The 22,276-nt window shown below is 43.0% G+C and overlaps 1 protein-coding gene across 7 annotated transcripts in view; it reads left to right on the top strand.

Annotated features, from left to right (window-relative positions):
• The window catches only part of CASK (calcium/calmodulin dependent serine protein kinase), a 4,132,188-nt gene that overhangs the window by 3,827,856 nt on the left and 282,056 nt on the right, over positions 1–22,276 (top strand). For 5 of the 7 annotated variants that reach the window (XM_044072334.1, XM_044072333.1, XM_044072329.1 and 2 more), the window contains 2 exons: positions 1,215–1,250; positions 3,092–3,288. In XM_044072334.1, coding sequence (XP_043928269.1) covers positions 1,215–1,250; positions 3,092–3,288 — 233 coding nt within the window. The remainder of the gene's footprint in view (positions 1–1,214; positions 1,251–3,091; positions 3,289–22,276) is intronic. The other 2 variants (XM_044072332.1, XM_044072331.1) reach the window with 1 other exon arrangement.

Genomic DNA, 22,276 nt, shown 5'->3' with positions numbered 1-22,276 from the left:
CAGAAGAACCTTGTATGTGGTAACTTTAGACAATGAAGACACCTATTGGGTTAGTTGTAACATTCACAGTTAATTGGATAATAGTATTTAAAAAAAACAGAAAATATGACCATTTAGTTCCAGAAGCATAATGTAATTTGGTCTGTTTAAAATCTGCAAAGTATAAACCTTCTCTAGTGGTTTTATTACACAGATTATTAATTTTTTTAAGTTCATTGTTCTCATGTATTGTAGAAATTTGTATTCTTAAATTGTTCGTGCTTCATGTAAATTAGAGAGTTTACCTCAGATTTGCTTTTGTCACTTAAAAATTAAATTACAACCTACTACAGTTAAGTTCTGGTTGTATAAACAGTTTGATAAGGCAGTAAAAAAAAAAAAAATATATATATATATATATATATATATATATGTGTGTGTGTATATATATATATATATATATATATATATATATATATATATATATATATATGGGGTTACAAGTAATACCACAGAGACAGCTACATTAACTGAACTAGAAAGTTCTTCAGTACGAGTCAGTATTTATTGTTAATTCATCTGATATGGAAATGTAAAGAAGGCTCATTTACATTTAACCAGCAGGAATATCCAGAGAAAATTTGAGCAATTATATGATTAAAGAAAGGATTTATGAAAATATATCCTTCCTTATTCAGCTATTTGCTGAATATTTAAAGTAGATTGTAATGTTTTATTTTGTACAGGAGGAGAGAGTCAAGATTCATTGCCTGTAGCTAATTTAGCTACATAAGAGTCATGCTAAGATAAAATTGCTGTTCTTCAGAATGACATTATGTCACATTTCTTTTGGTCTGTGAAATTCTGACACCTTTGATTTTTATGATGCATCAAGACAATATTCCTATTACATAAACTGCTCATGTAAATGCTTAAACAAAAGTCTTGATGTATTATGTTGCCTTTTGTTTTGTGTTGAAGATGTTCATCTTTTTACCAACTTATGGCTGCTCAGGCCGTTTATCTGCTTTCTACAGCTTGCTGCTAAAAAGCTTGGCCTTGATTTCAGATTGAAAATGAATCCTTGCATTTTGCATACTTAACCATATTTTAAGAAAACATTGTACCATGTGCTATTACTGCTTTAAAATAGTAATGTAAAAAGAACACCACTGTATGTTTTGCTATGAAGAGTAAAATGAAATTCTTCTCCCTGGGTTGGCTTTGTTCTGCAGGACTTACCATCAGCTATCCATTCAAAAGGACGACAGGTGAATTGACTTGCTCAACAGAAACCTTTGTAGAAGTAGCTGCTAGTAGCCAACCAGCCCTTTTCCATTCCATACTTTGTATGTGCTAGCCTGTAATGTTTGAGCATTTAACAGCACACATCTTAACCACCAATGGACACTGAACTCCATTTTATGTGTGGATGTGAGGGGTTCTGTAAATCTGGCCTGATGTCTTTCCCCAGCTCTTTGGGCTGGGTGAGAGTTTTTGTGGCTACCGATATCTCTAAGGATCTTTATTGTAATAATGGTTTGGCTGGTAGAAATTTTAAATCTTGAACTGTTTTTTTCCATGAGAAAGACAAGTAAATGTGACAAAAAAGGCAGTTCTGAAAAGAATCCGGTTAGCTTTACCGAACCCCATGCATTTATTATTTAGAGGGTGTTTCTTTGGGTCTTTTACAGAGGAGCCATTTCTTGGGGTTATTCTTTGTCATGTTTGCAGTTTAGCTGTTTCTTTTCAAAGCATGCTTTGTTTTTGCTTTACTATATTTTCTTTTCTTCCTGAAATGTATTGACACATTTTGACAAAAGCACTTCATCATTTTGCACTCTCCCACCAGCATTCCTTTTCACCACATTACTTATTTTTCATTTGGCTAAGAACTGCAGAAGTAACCATTTGCATTTTAATCCTAATTAAATTGGGAGTCTATTTTTCTCTAAAAGTGCAATTGTAAAATGTATGAAAGGACTACAAGTAATCTATAAAGTAATTATTAAAGTATTTTTCAGTTCTTCTTACCAGATTCCTAGTTTGCTTTTTACATGTATGAATGTGTATGGACAATATTATTATTAATAATAAATTATGTATACATACGATGTACCCTATTTGACATTAGTAGGAGTTTATTTCTGTCCCTGGTCCCTTAACTAAGACCCTTGATAATCAAACAGTGGCCTTCTTTAAAAGGAAGTAGGCTGCCGAATCCAAGTGTAGTCATTTGAATGTAATATGCTGCATGCTGCTACTTGCAGATGTCACAGTTTTCCAACTGCTGCCATGATAACTTTATGCTGATTTAACCTTTAAGAAATTGTGTCCTGATTCTTTCTCATTGTAGCTGAGACAACAGGATTTTTAATGCACCATTGTTATAGGTGATTGACTGTAAACATTTGAGTTTGTCTGTAAAAGGACACGAGACAAACCATTTAAGCAATGCAGCAGCATTTTTAAATTTCCTTGATAGGGTAGGCACTTCTACCTTCATTACATTTAACCAGTAATTTACATTTATTTGATTTATAAAACTGGTCTGTTAATCTCTTGTTTATTTTCCTCAGATGTACTCATTATTGCTGTCTCAGCAAAATAAGAAACAAACAAAAGCCTTATCTTGTCTAGTACTGCACAAAATATTCCTTGACAAAAATACATACAGTATTTCTAGTTCTTACTCATAATATACATTTAAAATTGTTCAATGCCTTGCACAATTTAGTGAAATTGTATTTGTGCTAAGCAACATTAAACCTACATAACTAACTTCCCCTGACTCATAATGAGACTTATAACAGGTTGTTAGATCAGCCCCACAAGAGAGCAGGTTTCTTGATAAACGGTACCATTAGGATTAGCTGACATATTTTAAAATTGAGGTTAACCCATTAGTTTTATGTTTGCTACTTACATTCACTTTAATGATCTCTTTTGTCTTTCTACATAATCTTTCTGTCATGTAGTATGGGTGTTTGCATTTTTTTTCTTTGGCTGCACATGTAGCTGTAATGCAAATCTGCATTTGTGGTTGCTGCTAATTATGGTCAGAAGCTAACTTCTCTGTCTCTCTTTCTCATAAACTGCTGTTATGTCCCAGATATATGTAAGAGCCCAGTTTGAGTATGATCCTGCCAAGGATGACCTCATCCCCTGCAAAGAGGCTGGTGTCAGATTTCGAGTTGGGGACATTATCCAGATCATCAGCAAGGATGACCACAACTGGTGGCAGGGTAAATTAGAAAATTCAAAAAATGGTACTGCGGGCCTCATCCCATCTCCAGAGCTCCAAGAGTGGTATGTGTTAATAGTTGCTTGCTTGAGTTTGTGGTTTTGTAAGAATGTTAACAGTAGAAAAAATTATGTGAATCAGTGTGCATATAATATATGTTAACATTTAGAGAAAGCATATTTTCTGGTCGTTGTGGTGATGCTCTGTTGAAAACGGTTTGCTTATTAACTATTTCCATTGGTTTAATGTACTTGTAATGCTTTACCAGATGATATCCTTCTATATCACTGTTGCAGTATTCTTTACTGTAGGAGTCTCCCGTCCAGGGCAGCCCAACATTCAGCCAGTATACCAAAGCCTTATGATCTTTTATACGCCATACATCACACATGCTTCCCACACAGGATGTAGGGCATAAAAGTGACATACAGATACAGTTACCCAGAACTTCTTTGCTGTCAGTCTGAATGCCATTATTTCTCATTGGTCTGAACACCTTCTGCTTACCTAGAGTTCAAGTCATCCAAGAAGGGAAAATGTCAGTGTGGGAGATAGATTCCCTATAGGGATCATCGCGAACAGTGTTCTTTTGTTTGGGTCCTTCCCATAACCATACCTAGTGTCTGTAAGTCATTTGTGCGCAAGACACTCAGAAGCTGTTTGCCTTCTCTGGCCATTTATCTTGAAAACCAATGGCTTAAACATCCCAGGGTAACATGGCAGAATCCATTAACCCTGAAATACTCCTGTTGGGTAAGAAGAAGGCCAAGATGTTTTGACTAGATTCTTACTGGATGCCCCGCTACAAGTGGGCAGTAGTTCTGTAGGCTGTTCAGCTTCTACATCAGATTCCTGTGCTGTCACCCTGTCAGAGGCCGGCATGGATACATATTTTCACACATCCTCTGAGACTTTGCAGGCATCTTCTCTGGACGTTGAGGGGGAACAACAATTGATTATTGTGGAAGGTCCTAGAGGGATTCCATATTGGTCAGGTAGGAAGTTCCAGATACTCTTACTGAATCTCGCCAAATGTTGCAGCCTCCAGTATTTGTTAGGGCTGACATCCCTTCCAAGAAAAGACCAAACATGACAGATGTTTTGGTCCATCCTAAGGATCCTCAAGAGGAATGGCAATAGTTTACTCGTGGCTTGTTTTCTGCCTTGATGGTTCTGAAGCCTCCTCAAGGAGTTTCGATGCCTGTATTTCTTTGGACCTCTACCCCTTCTAAATGGCCTAGGGAACTGGATTCCTCTGATGAGGATTCAGAGTCTGATGAGGGGTCCTTGTCCCATTCTTCTCAGATGCCTACACCTTTGGTGTATGGTTCTGATGAGGATGAGTCTATTCGCCCTGAGTGTCATTTTAAGGAATTGTCCTCTGGGAACACAGTTATTAGGGTGATGGAATACTTAAGTGGGATTCTTCTCAAGTGTCTGACATTCAGAGGAGATGATATGACTTCCTTCAGGTGGATACTCATAAACCATGTGCAGTTCCTACTTTGTTGGCTGCCTTGTTAGACACTTTAATTACTGCTTCAAGTCTCCTGATTTTCAGCCTCCTGCTCCTAAAAAACATTATAGGTTCTATAAGGTCCATAAGGATTGTCAGTTTTTATTTGTGTGTTTTTGTTGATCTTGCTGTAGTGTCAGTCTATTCTGATAAACATTCCAAGCTCCTGCTCACCTCCAAACTTTTGTCTTCTGATTAGGATAATAGGGCAATGGAGAGGACTGGTAAGAAGGTTTACACTGCTTATACTTTGGCCAGGTTATTTCTGACCTCCCTGATTCTGAAGGCAAATCATCTGCATTATCTGACTGGGTCTATATTAGATCACTGAGCACTTAAAAAAGCAAACGGTGAATCTGAAGTAGGCATTTCATTTGTCAGCAACCTTTGGGATACGGATCCGATCTCGGATCCGAGCCGGCAACTTCTACCACAGCATAGATCCGAGTTCCTAGCTCCTCCCTTTACCCATAATCCCCTGCCAACCCTGACTGACCCCAGATCTAGTTTGCCACGCTTCAAGCTACAAGCTAGGTTCCTGAGCTCCTGGTTTATCGAAACTTGTGAGAAAAAAATTGCTATTTTTCTTCCTTTTTTCTTTTGCTGTGAGTGAGAGTGAGTGGTTAGGTACCCTATATCCCTTTTTAGCTAACTAAATTTTATTTTTTTGTGATCCTTTTTCTCCTCCCTTCCTCGCTGGTCGTAGTGTGTGTGTGTGGTGTGTATAGGGGCCTAGTGAGTGTGTTTTCCCTTTATTTAAAATGTCTGAGGCCCCTAAAGCCATTTTTTCTAAGTGCACCGAGTGTGGCCATAAGCTTTCACCGGTGGATGGCCACACTCGGCGCGTTAGGTGCCTTGGGGTTCAACACCTCTGCTCTGGATGCGGGATTTGTGCGGCATTCAACCCCAGGGCACTTAAGGACCGGAGGTCGAAGCTGATTCTGGCGGGCCTTTTGCGCCCAGATCAGGCTCCGGCCTCCGGTACTTCTGTGGCCGCTATCCAGCCCTCGGTGGCAGCCACTCCTGCCCCCCTCCCTCCGGTCGGGACTCAACCTTTCGCTTCAGCTCCGGAGGAGAGGGAGGCCAAGAAAGACAAGCGGAGAGAGAAGCACCATAAGCGGCGGGCCGAGGACTCCTCCTCGGCCCCACCCGCCAAACGGGCTTCTCCCTCCAGGGCTTCTGGATCGCCTCCTCCTCAGATCCGATCCCCTTGCTTCTCACCGGGACCCGAGGAGGGGGTGACCCGGTCCTCGTCGAGGTCATCGAGGCGGCACTCCAGGCCTGCCTCGGTGGCCTCTTCGAGGTCCACTTATAGCATGTCGGATGCAGACATGGACCGGATGATGAGGAGGTTCATCCAGGCCCAGCTGCAGATGGGAGTGCTCTTGCCTCCCCCCCCCCTCCGGGGGGGAGCTCGACCCCATTCTTTGCTCCAATCGCTCCTTCTCTGACCCGTTTTCCGGGTTCAGAGCATTCGGAGCCGAGCCGCGTTGGATCCGGGGGTGGGTCGGAGCTGACAGTGCTGGGCACTTCGGCTCCGACTGTTCCCTCGAGTTTGTCGGATCTGACCTCTCGGAGCTGTGGGTCGAGCTTCGGATCTGAGGGATTCAGTGTGCATTTGGCTCTGTCCCTGTCGGAGCACGCAGGTCCTTCAAATCCGATGGTCTTGGCCCCGGGTCCGGTCCCCGCTTCGGATCCGGGTGGGAGTCGACTCTCGGATCCTATCGAGGACTGCTCCCCCTCTGCTTTTGCTGCGGTGGAACGGGCACTGTTGAGTGCATCCAGACCTCTGGTCCTGGCTTCGGCTCCCCCCTGCACTCCCTCTCAGCTGGTCCAGGCTACCATCACCCGGCCTTTGGGGCAGCCTTCTTCAGCACCTCGGGGTGTTCCTTCGGAACATGACATTGCTGGTGAGACTTCCTCGGACAGCCCCCCCGAGGAGGTTCCTCACAAGTCTAAGTGTAAGAGGAGGCACATGGACTCCCCCGAGTCCCTTACGGAAGATACGGACTTAGATGAAGGGGAAGGCTCCCCAAGGTCACCCCCCCAAGGATGTCTCCTTTGGAGACATCATGGAAATGCTTAGGATCAGGGTGGGTTGGTCTGGCCCCAAGTCTTCCTCCGATGAGTCCGTATTCCTAGAGGCATTTGAAGCAGGGCCATCTACCTCTTGGGTGTCCCCCCCAACCCCCTGGTGGACCTTATTGCCACCAGGGCTTGGAGGGAGACGGACACTGTAGAGCCAGTCCCCAAGCATCCAGACAGGATCTTGAGTGCCCCCACAGAGAGAACCCATTGGAGCAGAGGTCCCCCTGTGGATGCCATCTTGGTGGCGGCGGCCACGAAGAGAGAGTTGGCTCAGGAGAGCCCCACGGTCCACCCACCGAGCAAGGAGTCTCGTGCGATGGACTGCCTTGGGAAGCGGGCCTTCAGTTCAGCAACCTTCTGGATGAGGGCGCTGAACTATATGGCACACGTCATCCGGATGCAGCGGGATCTAATAAAAGAATATGCTGCCTCCCCCCCAGAGTCCATGTCGGAAGGGGACAAACAACTGTACTCCTCCCGAATGTCCACTCTACGGTCCATTTCTAACACCTCTATGCGGCTTTTGTCTCACGCCACTGAGGGAGCCGCTAGAGCTGGCAGAGTCGGCCTGGTCATGAGGCGACGAGCCTGGCTACAACATTGTGTCTTCTCGGAACCCTTTAAGACGTCATTCGCGAATGCCCCCTTTGATGGTTCTGCTCTGTTTGGCAAAACCGTTCACGACACTTTAGTCCAGAGTGAGAAAGATGGGAAGACGTTGTCTGCTGTCGGAGTCCGCTTCTCTGCTCCCCAGAGGTGCTTTTCCACTAACCAAAAGGGTCAGAAGAAGATGTGGTCCCAGAAATCGCATCAATCCCAGTGTGCTTCGGATAACCAGTCCTCTCGTGACAGAGGAGGACAGGGAGGACGTCGCCCTAGAGGCAGAGGGGGTTCCAGGAATTTTGGATCCAGAGAAGCCTTCTCCTGAGAGGCCCACGCAGAACCCCTGAGGGGTTGCCCGGCTGATTTACTCTGGAGGCAGTCGGGGGGCATTTTTCAAGGCACCTAGCAATGTGGGAGTCCATAACAACAGATCGCTGGGTACTTCGCATCATATCCAGAGGTTACCAAAGCCCCTCTGACGTACCACCCAGTCAGAGGGAGGCGGCTGCTACAGAAATTCAGCAGCTTTTACAAAAAAGAGCCATCCAACCCATCCCCCCAGATCAGCTTGGATCAGGGTTTTACTCCAGGTTCTTTCTGGTGCCAAAAAAGATGGGGGACTTGAGGCCCATCCTCAACCTCTCTCTGTTGAACCTGGCAGTACCCAAAGAAAAGTTCCGGATGGTCACGCTACAATCTATTCTCCCCCTGTTATGGGAGAACGATTGGATGTGCTCGATAGACCTCAAGGATGCGTACTATCACATTTTAGTGGACAGATGCTACAGGAGGTTTCTCCGCTTCCAGCTGGGAGCCAGTCATTTTCAGTTCAGGGCCCTCCCCTTCGGTCTCACCTCAGCCCCTAGGGTGTTCACCAAAGTCTTAGCGGCAATAGCGGCCCACCTGAGACTCCAGGGAATTCAGGTCTTTCCGTACCTGGACGACTGGCTCCTTACCGCCCCTACAAGGCATCTGCTCTGTTCATGCAGGGATTACTTCCTCAATCTTGCTCCACATCTAGAATTGACAATCAACATGGCCAAGTCCTTTCTGGCTCCTACAGAGGTAATAGATTTCATACGGGTGAGACTGGATTCCTAACTAATGCTTGCTTTTCTGACTCCAGATCGGCTTCAGAACCTGAGGTTGCATGTACAGGCCATCCTCCAACTTCAAGCTCCACCGGCGGAATTGGTCCTGAGGGCCCTAGGGTCCATGGCGGCAGCAATTTCTCTGCTGCCTTTGGCCCGTCTGAATATGAGGGTCCTGCAGTGGACCGTTCAGGTGTAATGGTCCCTGTCTCGCCACCCTCTGTACCATCCCATTCCCCTAAACAGGACTTGCAGAAGGTCGCTCATGTGGTGGCTCCAGTCCCCGAGCCTCCACACGGGGGATGTCCATTCTCGATGCCTCCTCCCATCGCCACAGTGACCATGGATGCTTCTCGCCTGGGGTGGGGAGGCATTATTCAGGCAGAACGGTCCAAGGCACGTGGAACGACATAGAGACCTCCTTGCATATCAGTGTCCTAGAGATGAGGGCGGTACTTTTGACGTTGCAGGCACTTCACGACCTTCTTCCGATTGGGACGATTGCAGTACATACGGACAACATGTCAGTGGTCTGGTACATCAACAAACAGGGGGAACCAGGTCTTATCCTCTTTGTCGCAAGGCCATGAGAGTGTGGGAATGGGCGATATCCACCAACTGCTTTCTCATTGCAACGCACATTCCGGGATGGTCCAACATCCTAGCAGACAGGCTCAGTCGTACAATCCTGACTCCATACGAATGGTCTCTCAATCCTCTAGTAGCAGAGCAAATATTTGCCCAATGGGGGCAACCCTGTTGCGATCTTTTTGCCTCTCCCTCAAATACCAAATGCAACAGTTACTTCGCCCTAATCCCCCCTCTAGGGGAGTCCCCAAGAGACTCTCTAGTACATGCTTGGCCTCCCGGTCTTCTTTATGCTTACCCTCCACTGCCCCTTATGCTAAAACTTTTACAGAAAGCCAGTCGGTTGGGGAGCAAGATGATCCTCATTGACCCATTCTGGCCTCGTCAGACGTGGTTCCCGTACCTATGGTCTCACCTGATTCATCCGCCCTGGATTTTGGATCCTCTTCCGGATCTCATTACTCACCCCCTGGGTCTTCCGACCCCCAACCTGGTCAACCTCAAGCTGACGGCTTGGTTGCTGCAGTTCCACTCTTGATAAGGACTCCCAGAATCTCCTCACCAGTCAAAGCCTTTCTAGTAGCAGCACACAAGCCATCCACCAGAAAGGTCTATCGGGGTAAGTGGAAACGCTTTTCCATCTGGGCTGAGCACCGTCATTTAGATCCTTTTACAGCGCCTTTAACATCGGTTTTGGATTTTCTAACTACCCTTTTTCATCAGGGGGCTAGCTGTTCTACAGTCAAGGTGCAATTAGCAGCAATTTCGCACTATCATGTAGGGCATGAGTCTGGCCCTCTTATTACCTCCAAGCTCTGTAAAGCTTTCCTTAAGGGTACCTTCCTCCTCAGACCTCCTGTCAGGGAGGTAGTACCCCCATGGGATTTATCTTTAGTTCTACAGGCCTTGACAAGCCCCCCTTTCGAGCCGGCGGCCACGGTTGATCTCAGATACCTCTCTTGGAAAAAGGCCTTTCTGGTGGCCATTACTTCGGCTAAAAGAGTCTCTGAACTTCAGGCTCTCTGTGTCAAACCACCGTATTTGACCTTCCATCAGGATAGAGTTTACCTCAGGATCAGTCCATCTTTTCTGCCTAAGGTATCTTCCAAAACAAACATTAATCAATCTATTAATCTTCCCATGTTCTTCCCCAACTATCAGAACAAAGGAGAATATAAGCTGCATTCTTTGGACGTGCACAGACAACTGCACTTTTATATTCATCGAACGGCTGGTCATAGACAATACAACCAGTTGTTTGTTTCCTTTGCCAAAACCAACCTAGGCAAGTCAGTTTCTAAAGTTACCCTGTCACGATGGATAGCTAGCTGTATTCTCGGGAAGGCCTGCACCTCAGGGAGTCCGCGCTCATTCTACTAGGGTCATTGCTACATTGGCTGCTTTTAGATCTAGGGTTCCCTTGGATGATATTTGTTCCGCAGCCACTTGGGCTTCATCCCATACCTTTATCAGCCATTACAAACTGGATGTTGTCTCCAGAGGTAGGGCATCCTTTGGCTCTGCAGTGCTCCGGAATATCCTTCCATGAAGGCCACTCAAGATTCAGGTAGCTGGGGACTCTGTCCCAAAGGTTGCTGACAAATGAAGTGCCTACTTCAGATTAAGAAGTTATGTACTCACCATAACGTTCCATCTGAGTAGGTATCTTCATTTGTTTGCAACCATCCCACCCGCCTTCCCCCTGACCAATATGATTTTAAGTAGGAGTTGTCTTACATGAGTCCCTTCCGGGACACACTAGCAAGTTGTTATATGGGGCAAACTTGATCTGAGGTCAGTCAGGGTTGGCAGGGGATTATGGGTAAAGGGAGGAGCTAGGAGCTCGGATCTATGCTGTGGTAGAAGTTGCCGGCTCGGATCCGAGATCGGATCCGTATCCCAAAGGTTGCAGACAAATGAAGATACCTACTCAGATGGAACGTTATGGTGAGTACATAACTTCTTATTAATTCTTATGTAAGTGAAAGCTTACAATTTCAAACTGTCAGAACAGTGATTTTTTACGTAGGGAAAAAAATCACTGTTCCAACAAAAAAAAAAATAATAATAAAACACTTTTAACATTACATTAAGTGGCGGGCTTCGCCCCCACTCCCCCCCCATACACACACACACACCCTACTTAAATATACCAACTCCGAGACTGTACTATGGTGCCGAAAATGGCAAAGTAACGAAGCGGCCAAGCAAATTCTTTCCCAGGGAAAGAATTTGCTTAAAAGCCGGTTCGATATTTTGCCATTTCAGGCTTTTGAGTTCAACCAAGACGCATTTGAAAGAATGCGTCTTCAGTCTTCTAATAAGGAACCATCTGACTTAGGTTCTGCTTTGTAAGTGTCTCGCTACTCTATCAAGTGTAGCTATGATACTGCTGATGCGTCTTCCAGGGATGCGGTTATTGGATCTGTCATGAGGCATTATTCTTGACTTTGTCTCCAGTCTTTGCCTGAAGACATTAAGGCCAAGCTGTTGGATGCTGCTTTGAATAATAAACATATTTTTTGGACTGCTGCTGACCTGTGAAAGTCTCTTCAAGATAAAGGCAAAAGCTCTGCATGACCTTAAATATATTTTTGTCTTTCCTGTCCCCAAGTTTCAGAGGAATTATCCTTCTAGATCTACTTTTGTCCACAGGCAAACCCGCCAGATCTTCAAGGGCAGGAAGGGTGGTAGGCGAGCCTCCTCTGCTAAGGCTTCTCAGACTTCTGTGCTCAGAAGCCTCATTTATCTGATAAGCCTGCTTTTCTGTGACAGTTTGCCCCCCTCTTCTCTTAGACCAGGTTCCTTTGGCTTTCCCTTTGTCTTCCAAATTGGCTTCTCATCACATCAGACACTTGGGTTCTTTCTGTCATCCATCAGGGGTATGGAAGTCTCACCCTCCTTTTTCAAGGATTCCTCAACCTCTTCTGGAGAAACTTCCTCATTTCCTGTGTCTCTCTATTAATTAAAATAAATGCTCTTACCTCCTTTGTTTTGATGCCCAGAGGTGCTATGACAGTGTCCCAAACCTCATACCTGCCCAAACGTCTTTTTTACTGCTCTCACTTACTGTATACTTCTTTTTTGTTTCTTTTATTTCTTCTTTGTTCTTCTCCAACAGTTTGTGTGCAGGTCTTTGTCTCTGGAGCTTTTTCTTTGACAGCCTCTTCTTCTCCTTTTTCTTCTTCTATTTTTTTCCATGATGTCGCCCCATGAAATTGCTGCTGCACTTTCTGGTTCACTTTGGTTTACCATTTCTTCCAAATAATCATCCCCCAACCCCCACCCCCAATTGGAGGGTTGTAATTATGCATTTTTCAGAGGTACCTATCTCTCCTTCAGACAGTCTCCTCTGAATCCATCTCTGTTTCAGCTATTATCTCTTTTTCCCTCACAATCTCCTTTTCCTCCAATGTCAGTGTTTTTTCTGCACCCACATCATCAGAAAAAACTTCTGGTAGAGATTCTACCATTTCTATATTATATTATCAGCAATTTTCATTCCAGTTTCAGCACAAGCTGAATCATCCCTTTTTTCTCCTTGTTCCTCCAGGCCACCACAGGATGCTTCCCCCTACCACTTGAAAGGAGTAAGGGAAGTTCCCTGATGCCCTGGGCAAATTTCCACTTGTAGTATAAGTACCACATCAGGTCTCCCATGAAAAGAGGCTGCTAACCTACTAGGACTGACCCAGTCAGTAAAGGATGGATAAATAAATGAGGTAAATAAGACGGAAAATCTTTTTTTTTTTTTTTTTTTTTTGAGGAAATGTTGGGATTTCTTGAGCTAGTTTATGCACACCTTTCCTGCTCCCTTGTCTGGATCTAGCGGTGCCCAAACTGTTAATTATACTGTGGTCATCTGGGTCACAGTCGGTGCTCTGTCCTTCTGTGTTACAGAGCAGGATTAATCAAAATTTAAATGCCGTCAAATAGCTTTATGGAGGGAAATGTAAGTACCTTCATCTACATTGAAGTCACCCCATAACCCAGAGTCCTTAGACCCGAACCTAGTTATCCCTCTGTTAATTTTTACATCTCATGATAAAAGCTGGCTTTGTGCTTCTGAGCTGTTAGTCTTGTGTACCCTCACATGACCTGATCCTGGTGTCCAGCCTGGGTGCTGTAGGAACTGTCCAAGGAGGGTACGAGTGAATGGTTGATGACTCTTCTGCCATCCTAGGAGTTGGTGTTGATGGAGTCCCACTGCAAGAGCTCCAGTTGGGGAAATTCTCATAACTGCATCTCATACACTTTGGGACTGAATGAGTGTATGAACTTGCCATGGTGTATACAAGCAATCTAGACAGAACTCGTGTGCATTTGTAAGTTTGCATCTGTGTTGGGGTCCAGCACAGTGAGCATTGTACAATGCTTTCTAACCAGTGGGGGGATATTGGGAACATATGAAATGTTGAATCCATTATCTCCAGCTTTTTATTCTGGGCACTTGAGGTCAGGTTTAATGAATTAGCCTATAAGGGATGGGGCATTGATGGTTGTGGTGGACATGGAGGTGGCCTGAAATGATTTTAAAAATATGCATTCTATGTTTTTGTAAGGGTTGATCAATTTTTTTTGTTTGGTTATGGGAGTTTACCATTGCAATGTGCATGTGTTTTGTGCACCCAGAGAAAACATATGACCATGTACCTCACAGCATGCCTTTAAGAGAGCTGTTACAATAGTGCAGGCTCCCTTGGCCACTGCGGTGTCATAGGTTCCTTTTATCTGATGAGTGAGAATCATGTCCATATTCTCACCTTTAAGTCTTATGTTCAAGGGAAGTGTGTTATTCCGCTAAAGGAATGTCTTTTCCTCCCTTCTGTCCATCATTTTCCTGAAGATGACATCAGGGCACAGCTGACGTCTTGAGAGTTATAGGGGGTGAGGGTGAGAGCTGCATCTTTGTTTGTAAATTATGACTATCTCTTGGCTTCAGATAGGGGAACACAAAAGTGCTCCTTTGTTTGTAAGTGATGATGATGTACTTGTGACTTCAAGTGACTGTAATCTCCAGCATTAGCAGGCTGGACATCAGCCTCAGGTTGTGTGGGGATACACAGGGCTAATAACTCTTGGATGTGAAGTGCCTGTGTTGAAAATGATCACAACCTGATCAAAATTCATGATTCTATTGTGGAAAATAGTAGATTCCTGTTTGCAGGTGTGAATAGAACAGGTACCCTTGGAGTAGGAGGAGGAGGAGTTGAATTATCTTGGATTCTTGCTCATGAGTCAGAGTAGAGAGGTTGAGACTGACGTGCTGGTGGGTTCAGTCGTAGCAGTACTGCCTGATGTAAGAACTGACTCATGAGTCAGAGTAGAGAGGTTGATACGGACATGCTGGTGGGTTCAGTCGTAGCAGTACTGCCTGATGTAAGAACTGACTCATGAGTCAGAGTAGAGAAGATGAGACTAATGTGCTGGTGGGGTCAGTCGTAGCAGTACTGCCTGATGTAAGAACTGACTCATGAGTCAGAGTAGAGAGGATGAGACTGACCTGCTGGTGGATTCAGTCATAGCAGTACTGTCTGATGTAAGAACTGACTCAAAAGGACGAAGCTCACACTTTACCAATCATGTACTTTTCTCTATCCTCATCTGTGGCTCTGAGGTTTGGGTAGTGATTACGAGGTTAAGATCTTGGGTACTTATGGCAGAAATGCTAGCCCTTCAAAGGGGTGCTCGCTAATCCAAAAGGATCTCAGAGTTGCTTATCTGTTTGACAGGGTTTTTTGGTTGGTAGCTAGTGAGAATACCCTTGGACCCCCTCTGATGAGAGGTGTACCAAGGCACAGATGACTGGAAAGAGACCCTGGGACTGACACATGGAGAAATTATGTGACTAAGCTTGCCAGGAATTCCACAGGATGAGCGGGGGACTGTTATTGGGGATAGGGAATTCTGATCTGCAATGCTCAGCTTTTGACCAATGTGACATTCACCAGCTCATATGTTTTTTATGTCTTTTGTCACTTATAACTTCCTTAGTCTTTGCTTCCTACCATAGTACTGCATTCCATCCTTAATGAAGTTTAAGATTCTGCACACACTTTTCCTACTACCCCCCCAATAGTAGTGGTTGTATCAGAAATTTGGAAGTGCTTCATATAGACAGGTCTGCTGAATGTTTATTTTGATTGTATATTAATGTTGGCAGTGCCATTTTCATTAAAATAGAACCTTCTCAGCTATTAAAACAGATTTAGCAGATAGCTGTATTTGTCAGCTTGTAAATGCGCATGTGTGACGGAGCAAACTATTATGCAGTATCTCATAAGTGAGACAATATCAGCCCATAGGAAAACATGTTGCTTGAGTAAGCTATTTTCCTATCAGTTTATAGAGGGTGTTTGGAAAATACATTTCTCGTGCCAGAGGTGTAGCCGAAAGTGCAGTTTTGCAGCAAACCTGAAATTTAGCTGTGGCTTTTCATTGCAAGTCTTGTGTCCTGTGAACAACACACTGGGTGAACTAAGATGATCCATATTTGCTTGCACATTCTTTGTGTCATTCAGAATGTGTGGGTATAGCATCCCTGACAACAAATGGAATTGGTAATTAGGTCACTTAGATACATCTTCTAATATTACTGACGGATAAAATCACAGGAAGCTGGGTGTTTCTTATTTAAAGTACATTTGCTGGTATTATTTTATTTCATGTAAAGGTAGCATGTATATTGGTAATCACATATTCATTGTGCAGATGGAAATGCACATTTTTGAGAAAAACATAAGCAAGTCTTATCCTTCACCTATTAGGAGGCTTTTGCTTTCTTGTTATTCCCTTGTCACCATATACATTGAGCTTTACAGTTCTAAGCCTGCTGTATAAAAGGGTTATTGTATCCAACAGGCTTTGACCAGTTAACAATAAAATAACCTCAGATATCAGTTTAACATTTAATTCTAAGTACGAGAATACAGCATTCATTGCTCTTCTGTAGTACTATATCAGATTGTTAAACTTACACTTGGATATTTATTCATTTTCCAAGTAACTAATACTGTTTACATTAATAACTCCTCAGTCTGGAGAAGCTTGAAAGTGGTGTCGTGCAACAGACAGAAGCAGTTAATAGGACCTTAACAGCAAAACACCCAACATTTCTTTACATCTTTTTGTACTTTAGTTTATAATGAAGCATAGGCCAATTTTTCTGATGGTTTTCTTATATCTTTCCATGTGTGATAATTTATTAAAGTTCTCATTATATTCCATGAAATATATTCTAAAATAATGAATAATTGTTAAAATGAAACACTGTTCATCTAAAATATTCAGCAAGATTACCTGTTGCCGAAAAACTGTTTCCACGAATCAGTACACCAAATGAAAAAAAAAATGTCTTTTTCTGCTCAGTGAAACAAACAAACAAAAAAAAGAGCACTAACTTGCAGACAGCAGTCTCTGCCTGTTAGTGAAAAGATGTTTAGTACCCTCGTATATAAGACTGGGGTTACGGGTAAGAGTAAGGTTAAAACTGACCCTGTACCACCTTACTCAAGTGCTAACCCTAATTGTAACTAACCCCGACCATACACATTAGGATACAGTACTCTCTTTCTCTACCATTATCACTAAACAAGAGAGAGAGAGATGTGCGCACACATTTCTACACAGCTAACCCCTACTCTTGCCCTTACTCTAACCGTAACCCACAAACATTTGTCCCAGCTGTGACTTTTTTGTTACAAAAGAAAGTTTTGGCATTGGTACCCAATCTGACTTACCTTACATACTATGTTCAACACTGCTGCCATCAGCAAGCCAACCATTTGATCAATTCTGAAACTAAAAGCTTTGTCAACAAACAGTAAGGCTGACCAAATTAATTGTATCCATCCCATGAGAGTGGTAAACAAGTGATTGTCAGTGCCAGATGTTGGCTTGCACTTCTTCTCTTCTAAAATATTAGTGGTTAAACATGCATGCTCAGGAAAATGTCATGAAAGACAGAGAAACAAAATTTGACTATCAGGACATTCATAGACAGAAATTCCACCAACTGGGACCACTGAAGTTTAAGGTTTTCATGTGATACTTTGCATAAGTGTATATCCTGAGAATATAAACTACTACCAGTCAATGGGCTACAGAACACATGCAGTCCAGGGAAGGACCCAAGTCAAAATTGAGTTTCAAAGATCATACCATACATAAACACCATACCTCTTATGGTGATGTAAACATATGGGTAAGTTCATAGGTGATTTCTAGGCTAACGACTACAAGGGCCTTTTTAAGCCTAGCCGTGCATCCCAACTCTCTGACAAGTTCCGGTACCCTTGATAAGTGCAAGCGGGGGCTTGGGAGATCAAACACTTACAAGCGGGGGCCTGAGAGATGAACCGTTTATGGGTTGCCTGTGTCCATTAGAGACATAGGTGCCAAGCCAGGGATGGATTTCCTGTTCCCCATCCAGTTGTCTGAGTTACACTTGAATTGGATTAGAGAGGAACTCTGCTTCATATGAACAAGGTCATCTCTGGGATACGTACTATTTATATCACAGACAAGATTTAAGCCTTTGGAATGGGTAATTCTGGTGCTGTTTGCTTTGCTGATATGCAGGAGGTCCATCAGAGTGGGGTCTGACAATGCCCTGTATGCCAGGCGATTTACTATTGAAATATCGAACGGTACTACATCGACTGTACTATAGTCGAACACAGAAGTTCGAAAATAGTAATGTTGACGACAAAAAAACAATCTAGGACTGTGTTTTAACATGGGTCGAGGTAGGGGAGATGTTTGTAGTTCTGAATAATACTGAACACAACCTCGACCCATGTTAAAACCATTCCTAGATTGTTTTTTTGACGTCGACATTACTGTTTTCGAACTTCCATGTTCGACTATAGTACAGTCGACGTAGTGCCATTCGACATTTTAATAGTAAACCTGCCAGGCATAGATCCCCCTCAACAGCCTGTATGAAACAGAATATAGGGATAGGGCCTTGAGGCGGTCTGCATAGGACATTTTACTTATGCCCTCTGTTCTTAATGAGGAACCTCTGTGGATGTTCCATTTATTGGATATGCCTGGTTAGGCACATACCAAAGGGGGCATTGTACTCAATGACAGGTCTGATGGATGCCGAATATAGTGGAACAATGACTTCTCTGGACCTAAATGCCATACCTTTGTTTATCAGTTGCGCAGTGTCGAATGATTTCCTCACTATTGCAGACGTGATGGTCAAAGGCTAGATTACTGTCTATGTGTGTATCACCAAGTCCCTGACTATTGGGTCAACTGTAAGAGGTCTGTTGTCAATATGATAGTTGGTGGATGACTTCCCGAAGGATGCTGTTATGAATACTGTTTGAATATTTAAAGAGTTTGTATTTATCTCTGGTTCTCAAGGTATTCAAACATGTTGGGCACCTGAGTAATATCTGTAGACAGTGAAGGATCATCGGAAATTGGGCATAGAGACATATTAGTGATGAAGGTAGGGACTGACAGGAGAGATCCCACTGTACCATCATTTTCATTTCTGAAGAATATGAACATGGAGATATGTATCATGCTCAATGTGGTATGCCTTTTAAGCTGCATGCTATGTGTTGTATGAAGATGAAGTACACCTGTCCAAAACTGAACCATCATGTACCATATCATTTTTTTTTAATTTCAAAAATAATTCCAAATGTACCCTGCCACAAAGCACAGGACAAAAGTTCCGTACTTTTCTTGCTTTAAATGTATATTGTAACTGCCTTTTATGTGTTATCAGATATCGCAGTAAAATTTGATCAATAATTTATTGACCATAGCACTGCCATTTGACCACTTCTGAATGCCAGATAATGCACCAGCAGTGACATGTTGGTTCTGAGCCATTGTTAGTGGTTGAGTCATTGCAAGGGTCCATTCTGTTAATAACTAACCCCAGCTTGAGTTTGCGGTGACCACCTGTCCAGACGATTCCAATTAAGAGCAGTATTAAAGCTGTTTTTTTTTTATTTTGATTACATTCCCCATAAGCAGTGGTATGCATGAGATTTTCAGGGAGGCAAGTCCATGATGTTCGACCAGCCAACACTCCCTGCAGTTGTAATCAGCATGTGTTACCTCGTGCTGTGCATAATAAGTCTGTGCTCAACACCAACCTTTGAGTCCATTCTAGTGTGCCCAAAACTATGCCACATAAACACTTTCCATAAAAATACATTAGTAGCACAAACTTCCTTTAAATGTATATGAAATGATGGTTCGCAAGTTGGCAGAAAGTTTGCTAGTAACGTAAAAGTGGCTAAAATTTCCATTTAAAAAGTAATTTGTTTTAAAAAGAATAACATATAGTGATTGACTTTGCACAGAAAGATTTTTCACAAATCAACAAAAGGCATGCTTATAACCTATGAGTATGCATGGAAGAAATAGGTCTATTGCTGGACATAATTCTATAAAGTTTGTGTTGCAGAAAATGTGTTTATAATACAGATAATTTTGGCTTCTGGTACCTTTCCTCCTGCTTTTGTTATAAAAAAATTGCATAGTCAAGAAACCTTGTTAAAACAAAGCATTCACTCTGAATTACTAATTTTTTATTTTTTCTTATAAATGTATGTAAGTTGCTTAGATACAGGAAGGGTTTTTGGGTGCAGACATACTTTAATGAATAAAAAGAGATTGTAATATTCAGTCAGTTACCCAGAGCTGTGTAGACATTGCTGTGATGTACAGCAGTCAAGGATGTACTTGTTTCCTCCCATATGACTGTTGTCATCTTGCTGCATGGACTTCACATGGGGGTTGCTGCTTGGATTTGGTACACATATGGATCTTTGTTTTTTTTTTCATCCCTAGAAGATTTTACCTGATGGCTGTTCTGCCTGCAGTCAGTAAGGCCTGTTCATTCTAGGGGGATAGGACCCGGGCATTCATAAACTAGGCAAGGGCCCTACAGCCCATTAATTCCTGTCCAGGAATCTCACATAGCCCACCATTCATCAGCAAGAGTTGGGTTTCAGGGAGTGGGTCAGCTTGCTTGTCCCCTGCGATAAGGCCTACTCTGTCCTCTAGGAACACCACTTCCTCCAAGGCAAGTCTTCTAAGCCCTTCTACTGCAATTTTAATTTGGGAAGTGTTCCTCCACATGCTGAGTTTCCTTTGGCTTGCAGTGTGAGGTCTCCACTAGGTTAAACACATAGTGTTCCAGAATCGCTTCTTCCATACCAGAGTGGGTCAGCTGGCAACAGACACTTACTCCAATCCTTCCAAGCTAGCTGCTATGGACACCTGAGTCATTAATCAAATCCTGGTTACTTGCACCTTAGTTAGGGCATTGTCCTACACAAAGAGGTAGGTTTGGGTATATATTTTAAGTAGAACCTCAACCCATCACACATGGTTACTATCACAGTTCTGCCTACCATCAGTGGGTGGAGGGAATTGAGTGAGTGTAGCATCCCTCAAGGAAAGGTAATAGCATAGCTTAGAAAAAGATGGGTTTTTATTTATTTATTTATTTTACTCCTAATAAAATCCTGTTTGAATATTCAACGCTCCAACGGGATGGATTAATGTACAGAATAGTCTGTTGAAAAACATCATCACCTACTTATGGCACCAAATCCATATGCTGTGATCAGAATTTTTTTCTACAGACTGCCATTTTGTTTTCTGTTCACTAACTGCTGATATTTAAAAACCGGAGTTGGAAAGACAACTACAGAATGTCAATGCACATGAAAACAGCAGTCCTAGCAGAAGTGCTTGCAGCTGTATTTAGTAGGAAATGCTAAAGTGTCTTACCATTCTGTACACAACTCGACCTCCTCTTCAACTGTCTTCTGTTACTTTAGTTGTAAATATGTATTGAAATAATACAATTAAAAGGAGCACCATGAACTTTTTACAAAGTCTAAATGCAATATTTTTGCCAAAAAGTTCTGAATGGGAAGAGCCGATGTCTGCTGCAGTAAGCAACAAAAGGTAGTCTTATCAGGCTGAGTCACAGGTGAAAGGCCCACACCATCTCCAGTTCTTGTTTGCTGCAGGTATATGTATGAGTTTGTGAGAAGATTCAAGGATGCTCAGTCCATTCTCATCTCTGGAACACCTTTCCAAAAGAAGATGACTAAAAATAAATGAACATTGGAGAAATCTTTGTTACTTTGTAACTGTACATTCCGGGTGCTTAATTTGTTTTTGAGAGTTCCTACTCACAGTACACTGCCGAATTTATGTAGATTTTGCACATAAAACCTGGAGAAGTAGCGAAACAGTGCTTTCATCTAGTTAGCTCAGAGGAAGCTGTGCCACTTAAAGGAGTTTGAGAGAGCCAGGTACCTCAAAAAGGATGACATGGAGTGAAAAACGCCAATCATATAGTGCTTGATAAGCCTAAGGGCACAGTTATTGCAGAGGTAGCTTCCAAGTCCTTTGTTGCATCATCTGTTTCATCTGCTAGCCCCTACATTGTGCCTTTGGAGGCAGACTTCACAGCAGTAGCTATTACATCTTTAGTGACCTTATACCAAGGAGATGGTATGCTAGAAGCTGCAATCACTTTCTCCCAAAAGCTGGATCTGCATTAGAACCTGTAGTACACGTATGTAAAAAGGATCTAGGGATAACCGTGCTTTTCATGCACAGTCTTAAACTTGATGGCAAGCAAACACATTATAGGAAGTCATCCTAAAAGGCCCACTTGGCAGGGCTTACTATTACTTACAAATCTTTGTGTCTGTCTCAGGAGGCATGTAGGTATGACCAACATGCACTGTGTACTTCACAAGCTTTGTGTCCCAACTGGACCTAAATTTTACTGCATGGCAGAGCTCACTACAAGCTTTTCCTCAGCCCTCTATTTCAAGGCACCAAGCCAAGCAAGTGAAAAAGGGGATCTTCCCACTACAGGGAGTTTGTGTTTTCTTTGTAAGGTAAAGAGGACTTAGCCCGATCCTCTCTGTCTGTCTTCCTTTCTTGGTTCTAACTCTGATTATGATGAAGCCATTTTGTTTGGTTCTTCTATGAGGATTTTTCCTTTGGTGAAAGATTCAAACTTATGGGGGAATATTGTAAGTGCAAGTCATGCAAGTTATATAACTTAATGAAGAGATATCTAATTCTTCTTGGCTTAGATAAATTAAGAGACTATGGGTGTCCCAACAGTAGTTTTAAGACAACCTTTTGGCAGCTTTC

Source organism: Protopterus annectens, chromosome 5.part0, assembly GCF_019279795.1.
Source record: "Protopterus annectens isolate FY-2018-M chromosome 5.part0, PAN1.0, whole genome shotgun sequence".
In the NCBI taxonomy this organism is placed as follows: domain Eukaryota; kingdom Metazoa; phylum Chordata; order Ceratodontiformes; family Protopteridae; genus Protopterus; species Protopterus annectens.
Note: the sequence above shows the minus strand (reverse complement) of the source record. Positions and strands in the feature narration are given on the sequence as shown.